The sequence below is a fragment of the Dermacentor albipictus genome, unplaced genomic scaffold (genome assembly GCF_038994185.2).
Source record: "Dermacentor albipictus isolate Rhodes 1998 colony unplaced genomic scaffold, USDA_Dalb.pri_finalv2 scaffold_23, whole genome shotgun sequence".
NCBI classification, from domain to species: Eukaryota; Metazoa; Arthropoda; class Arachnida; order Ixodida; family Ixodidae; genus Dermacentor; species Dermacentor albipictus.
In genome coordinates, this window is record NW_027225577.1 from 2,827,205 (window position 1) to 2,843,808 (window position 16,604).

Genomic DNA, 16,604 nt, shown 5'->3' on the forward strand with positions numbered 1-16,604 from the left:
TGACCCGCCGTAGTTGCTCAGTGGCTATGGTGTTGGGCTGCTGAGCACGAAGTCGCGGGATCGAATCCTGGCCACGGCGGCTGCATTTCGATTAGGGCGAAATGCGAAAACACCCGTGTACTTAGATTTAGGTGCACGTTAAAGAACTCCAGGTGGTCCAAATTTCCGGAGTCCTCCACTACGACGAGCCTCATAATCAGAAAGTGGTCTTGGCACGTAAAACCCCATAATTTAACTTTGGTTTGCGTTCTGCGCATGTTGTATTTGCCTATATATGCCCACGGGTTGCCGTGAATAAACCAGTTACTGCCCGTGTTGGTTTTGTGTTCTCTTCCGCTGTCCCCTTCTTTATTTGCGGTCAATGTGATATGCAATCAAGGCCGTTGCGATTACGCGGTATACGCGTTCCCGACGTCTTATTTTTGTCGCGGCATCGCAACCACTGTTACGCGCCGCGCCATTGTCACAAACTGAGCATCAACGAGATCCGTACCTAACTTACAATCTATACGTCCCGACGGCAGTAGTTCGATGACACGTTTCATTTGTCGCTGCTTAAGAAACGTCAGATGCAGGAAAGCTGCGCGTCGTTTCGAAACACCTCGCATCTACGGAGCGCCCGAGATTTCTGACTGTGACGTCACCTAGGGCCAGGCCAACGGAACACTGAACACCCTGGCTTCGTAAACAATACGCATACTGTATGTTGGTTGACGTTTGAATATACGTGTTGATTTTGTAATTAAGCATGCCAGCCGCATATGCTTGGCTATTTGCGCCGAAATTTCCGATCCGCCCCTACCCGCGTGACACTTGTACTCTATAAATCCCTGGCGATAACCAAGCTCGAACATGTCAGTTCTCTCTGGGATCCATCCACTGCTACCTCGACGCGTGCTCTCGAAAGTGTCCGAAACCGTGCCGCCCGTTTTTGTTGTATCCAACTGCTCACGCGAAGCCAGTGTGTCTATCATAAAACCAATGCTTTCTCTTCCTATAGTCTCGAATCGCGCCGCATGCTCCCTCGTCTGCGTTTGTTTCATGAGATCTATTTTACTGACCCCTTCCTCAAAGAAGAGCTTCTTCTGCCTCCCACCTACGTTTATTCTCGCAGTGACAACGAATTCAAAGTAGGTGTTCCCACATGCCGTACCAATCTTCTTTTTAATTCCTTTATACCACGCACATACAACGAACGGAATCAACTACCCCCTCCCATTGCTGCACTTATTAATGCTACCGGTATCAAGAAAGCCACGTTTGAATATTTTTGTGTATAAAGAAGGTTTACACTCCTCTATGTAAAACCTTCGGCCCTTTAGAGTACTGAAATAAATAAATAAATAAATAAATAAATAAATAGAATGATTGCGTTGGGCGTCCCTCCCCTTTGGTGTTGCTTCTCGGCGCCGCGTAAGAAGCGTGTACGTGCACGACGTTAATGCGGTCTCCCGGCGCTTCGAGTTGCCAATGGCCCCTTACCTACTCCCTGAGAAATGTTTCGATAAGCAAATATAACCGACCCGTACAGCGGAACAAAGTTTTCCATCCGTCCCTTCTTATCTATGCCCCTTAATGCGTAGCTTTCTCCAAAAATAACCTTTCCTCCGTTATCGCTATCAGTCCACATGGACCAGCTTCTCATTAGACAAGGCACATTCAGAGTGGTTGGCGCTTTGGTGGGCACACGTCCGATGCGCGCTCTAGTGCTTTTCCCCAGCACTTTACTGGGTGCAACTATAGGCCGTTAGGGCCAGTTAGTTATATAGAGAATATATACGTGCCTGAAATTACCGTGCACACAGAACGCGCACGGCGACTCGGCAGGTATAGTCCTGGAAAAGGCGGAGAAGAGGTCACTTACAGTTGGTGACGGCTCCACCACAGCCGTCGGGTGTCCCCGCAGCTGCATCGGCAAAAGAAGACAGCAGCGTCGAATCAGTCACAAGTGCGGGAAAACCTAAACGCGTAGCGCGAGAGGCTGAACCATCGGAAGCACTTCCAGATACGGGCCAACTGGCTGAGCGTATTCATTACTGTCATAAAAACGCACACTAATAATTATAATAATAATAATAATAATGATGATGATGGTGGTGGTGGTGGTGGTGGTGGTGGTGGTGGTGGTGGTGGTGGTGGTGGTGGTGGTGGTGGTGGTGGTGGTGGTGGTGGTGGTGGTGGTGGTGGTGATGCTGAACACGTAAATGCGCAGAGCGAGCATTTGTGTCGTGCACATATAACTGTGTTCATTTATGCGCGATGTATGTTTATTCATTTTTTTATTCCTAATGACAACCATTAGGAGAGGCTGAAATGTCACTCGACATGCGACTAAACACGCATTACTGCGCTGTCTCAAAAATAAGATGGCGCCACTAAGTCGACGTTTGTTGACAGTACGGTGATGCGTATTCACTCTGAGCATGACAACAGGCATCGACAAGCTGCCATGACAAAGGGCACCCATGACAAAGGGCACCGGCCAGTCCGGTTGCCGTTCCAGCTCACACAGACATCTTGCGCGCAAAAAAAAAATTTAAAAATAAAAAAATAAATAAACAAACACGTCTCACGCCAACTGGCCGAAAGCAACCGAATTATGATCGCGTGCGGTAGAGCTGCCATAAATTCAAACACCTACGAGTGAGAATGTCACGAAGTGCCAAACGTTTCAGCCATCATTAACGTAAGCATACGGCCATACTATTTATAAAATAAAAATAAACATACAGTTCAAATTCACGAAGCTTTGGCGTCGTGTCAGCCACGTATTTAAATTTTTTATTATGTTTAAAACATTTGTGTTTGGACGATTACGTATACGCTCACACTGCTTCCTCCGCCTGAAGAGTCGCGCGAGGGAAAGGGAGGTACGAGTTAAATGAAAATTTCATTAGAACTGCCTCGCGGCCCTGTCTCGAACAACAAATAACAGTCCACCAAGTGGCGGACAGCCATATATACGTGACAGTACAAAAAATAAAAATAAACTTGCAAGGAGAAGGACCCCGCCGGGCGACCGTATATGTACCACCGTATTTGCACGAATATAACGCAATTATCATCTCATTCGTTTTAGATTTCTGGCCTCAGAACGAACCTCGCGTTATATTCGGGTTCGTGAAACGAATATGATGCGTTTTTTTTTTTTTCGCCTGCTCGTCGTGCTCTCCCGTGTCTGCTGCCACTTTGCGCAAAAGCAGCGAGCTGGGAGTTATTACCACTGTGCACTTCAAGCAGTCTTTCTTCTCCCGACTTACAACGCAGTTGATGCGGCGTACTAATCGCAACCTTGAGCAAAGACGAACGGCGGCTCTCTTGTGCAGGCACGTCAGGCGAGCGGCCTTCGAAGTCGCGCGGTCGTTCACTGCCCTATCCGTGGAAGGCTGTGCCAAGTTCGATTGAGTCGCGGCCATTATTGAAATGCTGCTTGTCCAGTAATCTTGGTGGTTGTCACAGCGGACGACGCCGTTCTCGACGACAGTGACAAATACGTCAGCACTCTTTTGTTCACTTTATTTTTTTGGTCCTCACTTTCTTTTTCTTTTTTTTTTCATTACTGCGAAGGCCACTTCGCAGGAACGATCAACAAAGCCCTGCGAGCACTCGCTTTGATGCGTCGTTTCTTGTTTCCTTGCGGCATCACTTCGCGTTATAACCATAATATTCTGTTGCTCTTATTCTGTGGGGATGCGCGACCCTCGCGCCTCCCCTGATGTTTTCCCCGCATGGCGCGTCTCCTGTAGTGCGGCTTCGCCGCACACGCGGCGGTCCGAGTGGTACAGGCGCAGTCCGAGAGATGGCGCTAGTGTTGCGCGGCTGCGGGGTTACCCTCGGCGGGAGAGACGAGGCGCGCTCTCTTGGGTTCGAGGCAGGGACCGGGACGGGCGTGCCGCACGTGAAGCGCGGCTTTCCCGGCGGGTCGACGCACGCGGGGACGTCTCCCGCGTGCGCGCCACCCATGCTTCTGCGAGACCGCCTCGCGTGGCCGCCTTCGAACGCGCCACGATTCGCGTGACTATTGGCGGCGAGGAGTTACGGAGTCGCCATCTATCGGAAGCGCCTCGCTGGCGTAGTATGAGGGATCACGTGGCGCGCTCCTCATAGGTTTTGCTCTCAGCGCTCACTGAAAACACCACGCGCGAGCTCTCCCGGACATTTCTGCAAGTACTTTCGAAACAAGAGAAGTTTCTTACTGTCTAAATAATAATCTTGGGCAAACTGAAAGCACACAACCGTTTACAGACGCTATCTCTATACCGAATACGTACAGTGAACGCCACTGCGCGCGGTCGCCGCGATGGAGTCTCCCAAACCGGCTTCTTGCGTGAAAGGTAGGTAAACGCTGAGAGCAAACTATGTGAAATATGTTCTTATAGCGTTTGTATAACTAAATGGAGCGTAATAGAACGAAGCCTCAATTCAGCGATCGCACAGATTCGCAGCGACCGACTGCGCGTCTGCATGCTTGTCCGCGCACTGTTTCGCTTTCTCCGCGCGCGCGTTTTCGCACCGTGCCATGAGCTTTAGGCGGCAGAATTTGAGCATTTGACAGTATACAAACAACCATTGTTGCGTGGGCGCTATCAGAGCGGTTCAAAAATAATTTCATTGTAGAGGCTACGACGCCTACGGGAACTGTGATGTGCCGTCGCGACGATTCAATGTTTTTTTCTTCTAAAATTTTGGACATTTAAATATTACTTCTCGAGTTGCGTCGCACTGTACGTTTATCGGTGTCCTCAGCATGTAATTTCCCGCTGCTCCTTTTTTGTAATCCAGTGCACTAATTGATAGCACAAACATGACCATATGCCATGCTTTCTTTAAATGTGCTTCTTACCGCTGCCTTTCCACTCCACTGAACTTGCCAGTATCTATAGCATCGACAAGTTCATAGACCAAACCGTCATGACATTAGTCGGGCAGCGGACCCGGGCGAGCGTCTCAGTGCGCGTTTTCAGAACATCGCAGACCGGGCGCCGTAGCAGAATTCTTCCTCGCGTCTGTGCTTGCTGCATACCCGAGTTGTAGCCGATGACTGTTTGCCGGTTTTATGTTTCGCGAGCCAAGTTTCACGCAGCTTCTTGTCCTGCGGCTACGTGTGAATAAGGCTGACAGCGGCCTCCGTTACGTGCGTCCGGCCCTGCGGCACCGAGCAGTAGCCTACCATGTTGCGCGCCTTCAAAGGCAGCCACTACCTATTGTAGTGATTTCAAGCGTTGTAAAGGAGACACTCGAAGTGGGAAAATATCGCCACTAAATGAGGATCGCAGCGTACGAGGGAATTTAAACTCGTTTTCAGCTCGCTTCGGCGCTCCCGAAGCAGCCGACGCGGCCGCTATGTCCACGTGATCCCTCCTAGCACGTCACACCGACGGTGGCGCCAGCTTTTCCAGTGGTGGAGCTCGGGGCCAATACACGCGGGCGACCAGGCGTTGGGATCCAGCATGGGGCGAACATATTCGCTCGCTTCCGGTCGCGGTAAGTCGGACTTCTAGATTTGTCGCGCGCCCATCGGCATGTTTTGTGGATAGCAGCCCGGCTAGCAGGCATTGATGTATGAAAGGTGCAATAAATGCCCTTGTGACTGTTTGCACTACTGTGTTGTCGTTCCTTTGTCCCAAGAGTACGGGTGTGAGATATCCCACATCAGACCCCACAATTCTGAGCGAACGAAACTCCCCCGTCGCGTTATATTCGTGGCCGCGTTATTTAAGTGCAAATACGGTAGTTACCGCCACATTAAAGATTCGTTTGAGAATTCGTATTTAGCGTCGTTGAGTAACAACGCCTTGTGTATGCTATTATTCGAGGCCCCATCAGCATCAACCACCAACAGACCCATTTCTGCCGCAGTGGTTGGTTCTTTGTGCTCAAGCTCCTTGCCAACCTGAGGGCAGAGTTTCGTGCGTGCGTCGTGCGCATAATACGTACGCAGGTGCGGACGCTGTGCCTCAAGAACTGCTTTCCCTTGATGAAGTCCATGTAGTCGTTGAAGAACACCAGCGGCCCGCACATCAGCGTGTGGTAGTGCAGGACGTAGCTGTAGAACTCCAGCGGGCTCGGCATCCGGCTGCGATGCGGAGAACGAAGTCAGACGCGCGCGAACGGAACCGACCAAACAATGCAAAGCATTTCGCTATGCCTCAGTGGAGTCACTCGCATCCTATGTATAAGCCGCGCTCATGGGAACCCGCCGCATGCCACCCACTCACACGCTTACGTTGCCTCTGACAGTGCAACACACGCTGTTTCACAATAACTCGGCACAGCAAAGAACGGGCTACACGTTTGGCGTCTGCGAAACCCGAGCGTGATCACGCGAATACAGGCGTCTGTATACGGAGAACATCCCACCGCGTCGCACCGCTCTGCCTGCTGTATCGAGCGCGAAAGGACGGATGGCATTCACTCCGCTGCCACGTTACTGCGAAACGTGGCACAGTTTTGCTCAACAGGGATGTTCATTTTAAACGCACCGCTGTCGGTACGCAGCAGTGCACCAACGTGCACCTAATTATCGCGCATTAGGTTTATTATTGCGATAGCAGTTATACAGACACTCCGGGCGCATTTCTGCATTCGGCGTCGCTGTGAGGTTCCCTCTAAAGTCCAAGGGCGAGAAAATTGTCGCCGCGCGCCGTGTGCTGTATGTGCGAGTGCAAGAGTGAGCCGGCGATGGCGACCCAATCTCGCTTACGCAAGTGAGGAAAGCGGGGAGTGATCGCGCCGTCTTCCGTCGCGCGCGAGGCCCCGGGGGCACGGTAGAGGGAGAGGAGGGAGCGCGTTCAACTCCGGGCCGCTGTATCTTGAAAGCCATCTGCGACGGGGACAGAGTCCGCCACGCTGTGCTTTTGCAGCTTAGTTCGCGTTGATGCGAGACACAGCACGAAGGTCAATTCGCTCGCTGCTGCTTCCGCGCTTCCTCACTCCAGCGTTTTGACAGCGAGTTTCCGCGGTCATCGAGTTAGATGTGTTCACGTTTGCTTGTGCGCGCGTGATACCGTGCTCGGTAATTTCGTTAGTATGTCTAGGCTTATAAGTTTTTACGGACGATAAAACTACTATCCTTGCTCCCTATCGCTAGTTGTCCACAAATTTGCTAACGCAATCAATGCTTCGCCTTTCGGGCGAAACTGCGACTCTTTTATGTCGCCTTTCCGCTGGCAATCTGATCGGAAGCACCGCACGTTTGGCAGCGCGCTTTCAATGTGAAATATCGATTAAATCTGCATGCCCAGTGCCATTAAATGAGGCGAAGAAGGCGGTGTAATGAAGCCGCGGGCGCGAATAGCGTAGCAGTATATCTATGCCAAAGAGTACCACGTATACAATGAGAACATTAACAAATTCAAACGGTCTAAGCTGTATTAAGTGCCATGCCAGCTCTTGGGGGAGGGAGACGACTGATAAATACAAGCAGGCCAATAACAATCAAAGCAATCGCGACAAACGGCGAACAGTGGCAAAAGCAAGACCAAAATCGCAGTGATGACCAAGCCGCAACTTTATCCAACGATGACTACAGTGCGTGTCGGGCTTTAACGATTATGTGCATCGCTAAAAGCACGAAGGAGCACCTGCGACTTGCATGCTTCCATTGTCTTTACGGTTTCCCCCGTGCGTTTCCGTTCACGATCCTGCAGGGAAACTAGTTTCATCGAACTGCACTATCTAGCCAAGCGTCGAGCCTTTCTAGCAGAGCATACTTACGTGCAAAGTACAAGTATTGTTGCGATACTACTACGCCGAAGCGCAACGGCGCAGAAATTGAGTCACATGTTATCCGCCGCTGTCACACCAAATAGCTGTACATGATAAACCTAACTGCGTTTCGCGCACAGTTCGATGTACGCGAACGTTTTGTGCACACTAAGCTCATGTTACCTTGTTACGTTCTTGCTTTGGCGTTTGCGTGAAAAGAAAAAAAAGAAAGAAAAAGAAGCCTTAGCAAGTAGAAGGAAGAACAGCTAGGCTAAAGTTTCTTCACTCAATGTACTTTCAAAAGATTCGAATTTCGCCAAGAACAACACATTGTCAAGGACACCAATTACAGCACCCCCTCACAAGAACACCGAAAGTACCAGGCTTGTTTTCGCACAGAAAAACCTGGCACAAGCATTGCATTTTGCTAGGCTGAATTTTCATACATGTCGCGGATTACCACTGTATCCATTGGAGTGGTCGTTCTGAACCACCGACCGGCTTGGTAAACTCGGCCGAAAAGGTGATCTTGTGGGCAGGAATACCGAAAGTTTTTCAGTTTCTTTCCTTCTTTAACCTTGTCACATTCCTCCACTATTTTCATTTGAAGACATTGGTGTCATAGGTACGGGGACATTCCGTGCTTTACTTCCAAGCGCTTCAAATCTCTGAGGCCGTTCCAGCAAATGCTGCAAAAGCATTCGTAAAAAAATTAAAAAATTGTGCTAGTATCTGCACCCATTATTTTTATCGCTTTATTGGCACCCTAAAATTATTTTGCTCATTATCTTTGTTTTTCTCGAAATAAGTCTCCCTGCACAAACTTAATCTGCCATAAGAAACTTAAGAGGTAAAGGCCAGAGATGCGTTATCATTACGTTGCACCTCTCTAAGGCCCTGGATCCGTGATATATAAACCGCGTTCACCACATTGCAAAGTGTTGTTCAGGAGCGCCCTCGACGCACGCCCTGCCTTTTAAAGGAGCGAAGTGCAACTGGCGGTGGTTTGCACTACACGTACACGCACACACGCACACGCATAACTACGTACGTACACCCGTGAGCAAAAGTATACGGACCAGGGATTGCGCGATAAAACTCATTTTCTGCTCTGTCAGTTAACAAAACTTGAAATTGGTGACTGCAGTCCAAACTTGGCATTACACATTTTCTAGCGCACTCATCAGTTTGCGTTTATGCATGTTAATTACGAAGAAATTCTTTTTTTTTTTCGGCAACCCTCTGGTCCGTATACTTTTGCTCACGGGTGTACACACATACACACACTCTAGACCTCCACCACGTGATCGGCTTCCCACACTTCACACACATACACTTTTGTTTTCCGCTGACACTCTATATATAATGCTGACGCATTAAAATTGTGACCCTCGAAGGGTTAGAAAATAGCTATGTATTCGTTCAAAAGACAAGGGGTCAAGTTCACAAAGCGTTTTGTCCGTATACGTGCCGTTTACTATTGGTCGGTCGCCTTCGCCAGTGACACATGTCGCATATTACCATTAGCTCTTACGAACAGTTACAGTGTAAGAACATCTTTGGGAATACGAGCCAAGGAGTATTCAGCGTCATTTCAAGGCACCAACTACTTCTATCGCTGCAAATTTATACGTATACGGGGGGAATCTTAAGAAAAAACTCACCTGTGGTAGATAGCACAATTGCAGTCCACTGAGCTGAATTACTCGAAGCGGCGAGCATTACTTGCACGAGAAATCAGCATGTCATATTAACAAAATTTAACTAACTTTTTTAATAATTTACTGCGCATATTGTTGAAAGGTATACATATATGAAAACCCGTGTGATCTTTAGAAGTCGTTTTATGTGGATGTATGCCTTGCAACGATATGTGCAGTAAATAATTGAAAGGTTAGGAAGGTTAGTTAAATTTTATTAATATGCACGTTGATTTGTCGTGCAAGCATATATATATATATATATATATATATATATATATATATATATATATATATATATATATATATATATATATATATATATATATATATATATATATATATATATATAAAGTTGCGGTAAAATGCACTACTGTTCCACTTTTTAACAAACCGCCATTTTATGCATTGCAACAAGAACGTAACTGCAACGCCCATGTATTTCACCGCACTTTTCGGGAATAAGTATTTCGAAGGTGTTGTCATCCTGAAAATTCGTTTCACGTGGACACGCCTTGAAAAGTAATCGGCTGCAATTCATAAACTGCAATACGGTTTGTGCCATAAGCTCATCAATAAAGAAGTATGTTAGTGATTTCATTAATTAGTCTATTATGCATTTCCCTTTCTCGTGCACGTTCGCCTTCTGTAGTATAGCCCAGCTAATTAAATGACTGGAATTTGCGCTACCTGCCACACGAGACCTATTTCAATATACCGTACGATCGTTCTCAAACATTATTTGAATAAAAACGCACGGTGTACACCTAGATGTATTCCTGTCTATATCTTAATTTATTACCGCATCGGCAAACACGTTAGCGCGCGAGCAAACGAAATCGACGAAGTCACCACCAATTCTCGCGTAAATACAGTTAGGTCACGCCTTGCTTCGTTTATTTCCTGTTCGCCTAGCGTGCCGAAACGGTCTGGCGACGTTTTGGTCGGGCCCCCGTCTTTCCGTAAACAAAATCTAGGGCACCCGCTACAGCTATCGATTCACTCGAAATAACCGCGCAGCATGTTATCGTGGAGGATACTAAGCTACGCCTTTTAGTATATACGATAATGTGCTACCCGGTTATATATGTATGTATGTATGTATGTATGTATGTATGTGTGTGTGTATGTGTGTATGTGTGTATGTATGTATGTATGTATGTATGTATGTGTGTATGTGTGTATGTGTGTGTGTGTGTGTGTGTGTGTGTGTGTGTGTGTGTGTGTGTGTGTGTGTGTGTGTGTGTGTGTGTGTGTGTGTGTGTGTGTGTGTGTGTGTGTGTGTGTGTGTGTGTGTGTGTGTGTGTGTGTGTGTGTGTGTGTGTGTGTGTGTGTGTGTGTGTGTGTGTGTGTGTGTGTGTGTGTGTGTGTGTGTGTGTGTGTGTGTGTGTGTGTGTGTGTGTGTGTGTGTGTGTGTGTGTGTGTGTGTGTGTGTGTGTGTGTGTGTGTGTGTGTGTGTGTGTGTGTGTGTGTGAGACGAAAGCGTATAGGCGCCCGCAAGTTCTTTTTCTTTGTTATAAGCGCCCCGCGGGTTTCCATAAAGCAATCCAACTTTCGCAACAGTGCGCAATAACGTCCAGCTGTTGCCATAATATTCAAGCGCGTTTTATCATTAGCATTAAAAATGCGGAACGGTTCCGTTTGAAACAACTCTGGCTAGGCTCGAGTAATGAGCGAGACGAGTTTCGCGAGACGGATAAACGATTCGCCGAAAGGAAAAGTCGGCACCGATCGTTAACTAGCACGCAAGGCATGTCTCGGCGATGCGAGCTTCTTCCGCTGACGCCCATTCGTAATCCAGCGTTCCCATCTTCGCGGCAAAATAAAATAGAATAAAATAAAATAAAATGCAATAAATGAAACACATCAGCGGACCGAAATACTGAGTGGCGCAAGTCTCTCCCGAAGGCGACGTTAGAGCGCGAACACTTGCCCGAGTCGCAGCTCCGAGCACGCGATCCCCCGAATTAATGAGGAGCACGTGCGGTGGCCAAGAACGGAGCGGAATATCCCGCGGGCGCGCAAAACACGCACTATCTCGCTCGATGCGTACTCTTAACTATAGTGTACTAGAATAATACTCTTAACCGTTCGAAAGAAGTAAAATAGCAATCAGCGGTCTGTGTTCCCGGGCGGCTTTCCCTCTCTATGTCTAACGGAGACCGGCGCAGAATCAATTTGGCAGTCTGACCAGAACTAGCGTTCTCAGCACGACATAGTTAATAGAGAAAAAATAGAAAGAAAAAGGAAAGGTTGTTTTATTAGGTGCAGCGCCTGGCAACACTTGTCCGAAACTCGGAGGCGATGCGTTTCGAGCTACGCCGTCGGCTGCGCACAGGAGCCGCCAGCCAGTTCAACACGCCTTCCTTCCTTGCACAACCACGCTTGTTCCTTACTTATCCGAGTTCGATCTGGAGCAGTCGTACTGTCTGAGCATGCGCTGCCGGAGGGTATACGCTGCGGCCGTCGCCCCGCCCCTTGCTGTGAGACGGAGTAGGTTAGTTACTATACGGTGGCGATAAGAAATACCCAACCTTAGCAGCCGGCTGATCGCTTGAACCACGTGGCCGGAAATATCTGCTTCGGGCGCCAATTATCTCTGTAGATTGAAGATGGAGCGTCGCCGCGCATCTTGCAGCACCTCACGAAAAGTGCATGCAGTTGCAGAATGGATTGAGAATCTTTTTTTTTTCAATTCTTTAGTGAGTTTTGTCAAGTCACAGAATGCAGACACCATGCGAGAAGCCTCCGCAAGAACGTCAAATATGAGATAGTCGACCCTTTCGTGTCCAGTGTATTGGGAAAGCACCTACACGGCCCATTGAAAAATATTCCCGACGTAAGACGCTGTGACAAACAATGAAAGAAGTTAATCCGCTACACGACACAGTGACACTGAAAGCAAACTGTAGGGGTTGAGGGACGGACGTCGGGTTGAAAACCCAAAACTTGGGAGTATTTATTTTACATTATGTACAGGCAGGTGAGCGACAAGTAACATTCGTACAGTCATTACGGGCCGGCAGCAACTCGGACGCTGCGGCCCGCGGCAAGAAGTTCGAGAGAGGTGAATCAGGGAATCAGGGAATGTCCCAGAATCTCTGGAAGGCTTCTTATAAGCCCTTCGAGCACTGTAAGTCACGTCATGTTTGACCAATGGGAGAGTCCACTCCGATGACGCCACTTTCAGCCAATGGTAGGCGCCCGTGTCGCGGTGTCACACCTGGCGGCTCTCTGCGGTCTTGCCTCGCAGACTGGCAATGCACTTCTAACGAGGAGAAGGGGAGGGCTGCTCATGCTCCATTGTCCGAGGCCCACCTGCTAATCCCGGCGGCGCACGAACTTGTTGGCACGTGAACTTGTTGCCTTAAACTTGTTTGCTCGGCCGCTCCTCTGGAATGTGCTTTCCTGCTTCGGCATTCCTCAATTAGCTGTGCTGCGACTCGAAGTGGTTTGGGGAACTCGAAGTAATCGCAGGAAACAGCTCCATATCTAACAGCTCGTCCTCGCCCCGGTTGTTCTGAATGGCCGGTGAACTCAATTCACTGGCCATGAGGAACGCTGAAAGAAGCTGCAGGGTACTGGGGTCGAGCCTCGTTTGACAACCCTCGGGATCCTGGGCCCTGGAGAACATACGTCAAACAAACCAAACAACACAGCGCTGCACCACGCGTAAGCGCAGGCTCTTCACCCCTGACTCGCCAGGCTATTACTGAGTCAAAATCAACCCTGATCATTTAGTTCCCCAATTTTGACAAAACAGTTGTAACCACCCTTCCAAACAGCCATCCATTTCTCCTCGAATGCCGACAAGACCAGAGTACTATTGTTGTTGCAAAACAAAAAGGTCGCCGACGATGCAAACAACAAATGAAAACAGCCGAACATAACTTAAGTGGCCTAACTACACGAACAGCATGTTTCCAATCTATCGCAGTGGCTTACTTATCGCACGTAATGGTGCCACTGAAGAATCTGGTCAACCTCACAAGTGCGTAATCACAAGCGCGCTAGCCTTGTGGTCACTATCCAGAACGCATACTTGTGTCGTAGGCAAACTCTTCATTATGCTTACTCACGTTTCTTCCTTTAGTCCCTCTAGGACACGTGACTTAAACGAACAATTAAACTCGCGGGACTTACACACTCCGCAGAACCCTTAAAATAATGCGTCTTTTAATAACTCGTCCCACGCATACTTATCAGAGAAGTCAGAATACGGCTGCCCTCCACACACACTAGCAACCCAGTCATAAAGTCTGCTTCCTTCCGTCCACACAGGACACGCGCTAATGGAACTAAGAACGCTTCTCCGTGCAAATCATGCACTCACTGAAAATCTACGCGCTTAACCTTAGAAAATTCAACACTTAAAAAGAAAGAAGGTTAAATAAAACACACGCGCGTTACGATAGGCCTCTCAACAATAACCTTGACCATCAGGTTACTCACACACACAAAAAAAAACCTATCTACTTATTAATGAGCATCTCGCGAGACTACACGTTTACTTAAAACGCATCTTTCAAATCTCGAGCTTCTCAAACGAAAACACAAACAAAGCTCATACCTTTACATATTGAAAGAAAACCTAGTCTCAAATCGCGAAATTTTCCGATGCTCAAAAATAAAAACAAAACAACACGTTTTCTTTGCTACGGAAGCTCTCTTGGCTTTCCGTTCCAAACGCTTATGTCTGACTCATACTCTGAGCCGTCCTCGGGGTGGGCGCGGCTTGAAAGCTACTCTGGCTGCCGAGAAACAACAAAAGGGCTGATTTACTATCAGCTCCCCCAAGACGTTACGGTCTCCTGGCAATTTGCGTCCTGGCGCCCCGCTTTCAACACAAACTCGATTGACCGCGTCGCTACTCCCCACCTGGTCTCGTCCTGCCACCTTGCGTTTCTTCGAACTGCACGCTGAGCTATGAAAAGAACTACGGAACGACGAGGAGTTTAACAGCCTCGTGCCCTTTGTCCGCGTCCGTGTAGAACATTCTTCGGGGTCCCCCTTTGACCGGTGGCTTGACCATTCTGGATGCGTCAACATCGTCCTTGACGACCGCACCTTTTTCCTCGCGCCCTGCCCTTTTGGGTTTCTGGCCATCTTTGGCGGCGCTACATTAATTACCGACTTTCGGTCTTTACCGCGCTTCTTTTTTACGGCGCTTTCTCTTTGCACTCGCCTTCATGTCGCCTTCTCGTACCTCGTGCTGGCCGGTACACATTTCGTCGGCCCGGATCGGTCTCTTACCCGCACAGTCTGAGTGATTCTCACTTAAATCAACACTCTCTCTGCCTTGACTGGCGGACAGCTCAACCGACTCTGGCACAATGCAGCAGGCTTTACTCGAGTTAGACAACTCGCACTCTTGCGAACTGCCCTCTGCTACATTGCCCAGCTCACGCTGTGCATCGGCACACAGCCCGTCGGTATCGATCGCTGTCTCACGCGCACAGTCCGAATGATTAATAACGGAATCATCCCTATCTAGGCTATCTAGACTGGCGGAGAGCCGCACCGATCCCTGAACAATGCAGTTGTTCTCTCGTGAGCTACGGAGCTCGCCCCCCCGAGAGCTATTCTCAACCGCATCGTCCAGCTCGCACTTCACTTCTGCACGCAGATCTGGCTCTACATGGGTGCTCGCGTCTGTCGCGTCAACAGTACCCTTTTCCTCGCTAGCAACCTCGCTAACCTTACCAGCGACGCACACACGCGGTAACTGTGCCAATTTGTTCGCAGCTGGCCTAGCTGTCTCCACAGTCATCTGTTGGCACAGCACCTCGTCGCTCTCACTCTGGCCTTTAACGGCCTCTGTTGCCACTAAGGCATCGTTAGCGGCTAGCCTTTTCCCTTCACTTATAAATCGGCAGCCAATCTCACAGGCACTATTCTTTTCGTCGGCTTCTGGCGAAAATCTGCTGGATGCTTCCTCATTCTTTCGCTCTGTACTACCTGCAGAATTCTCAGACAGCCGTTGTCTCTGTGCCAATAACTGATCACAATACTGTATCTCTTTGATCAGTGCTGCCTTCTTTCTCTCATACTTTTGCTCACGCTCATGCTTACGTTGATTCTCACGTTCGCGTTCATTCTCACGTCCGTGACGCTCACACCTAAGAGTAAGTTCTTGAAGCTTATGCTTCCGTTCATTCTCGCGTTCTTCACGCTGACGTTCACTCCTAAGCTCACGACGCTCTCGCAAACGTACACGACGCACACGCTCCCGTGGCTCCTGTATCACCTCCCAAGCAAGCTCAATGCTTTTGCCATCATTGCCACTATCGTTAATCGCCTTTATGATAGCTGGCGTCTCCATCCGTTCGTCCGCCTCAACTCCCAAATCGTCGCACACCAACAACAAGTCTAACCTCGTCAACCTTCTAAGATCCATGGCAGCTGCCCCGACAGGTGGTTAAAACTGTTTTCCTTAATTAATTTGTGCAAACACACAATGCACCAAACTCCCGATTCCCAGAACTATCAAAATGAACACACAACATTTGAGTCTGGCGAATAATAAGGAAAAAAACCACGCGCTCACTTACGGTTGCAGCACCCTGCCATCCGGTTCATTCGTCCGCTGTTCCCAGTTCCTCCGGACTCCCTGGGTCGAAGGCTCGCTCCTTCTTCGCTACTCCCAGTTTCTTCGGACCTCTTTCGACGAAGGCTCTCTCTTCTTCGCTCTTCCCGGTTCCTTAGGATCTCTCTCGACGAAGGTTGATCCGTAGCGCTGCCACCAGCTGATGCATTCGGAGGCGATCCCACCGCTGCCAACCAGATGTAGGGGTTGAAGGACGGACTCCGGGGATGAAAACCACAAACTTGGGAGGATTTATTCTACATTATATACAGGAAGGTGAGCGACAAGTACCAGTCGTACTGTCATTACGGGCCGGCAGCAACTCGGACGCTGCGGCCCGCGGCAAGAAGTTCGAGAGAGGTGAATCAGGGAATCAGGGAATGTCCCAGAATCTCTGGAAGGCTTCTTATAAGCCCTTCGAGCACTGTAAGTCACGTCATGTTTGACCAATGGGAGAGTCCACTCCGATGACGCCACTTTCAGCCAATGGTAGGCGCCCGTGTCGCGGTGTCACACCTGGCGGCTCTCTGCGGTCTTGCCTCGCAGACTGGCAATGCACTTCTAACGAGGAGAAGGGGAGGGCTGCTCATGCTCCATTGTCCGAGGCCCAC

At 49.0% G+C, this 16,604-nt stretch overlaps 1 protein-coding gene across 1 annotated transcript in view; it reads right to left on the minus strand.

Moving 5' to 3' along the window:
• Positions 1 to 16,604, minus strand: part of LOC135898885 (lysophospholipid acyltransferase 6-like) — a 69,104-nt gene that overhangs the window by 20,656 nt on the left and 31,844 nt on the right. Inside the window, exons 6-7 of the mRNA XM_065428079.2 lie at positions 5,938 to 6,076; positions 1,865 to 1,906 (exon numbers count right to left, since the gene is read on the minus strand). Of these exons, the coding sequence (XP_065284151.1) occupies positions 1,865 to 1,906; positions 5,938 to 6,076 (181 nt within the window). The remainder of the gene's footprint in view (positions 1 to 1,864; positions 1,907 to 5,937; positions 6,077 to 16,604) is intronic.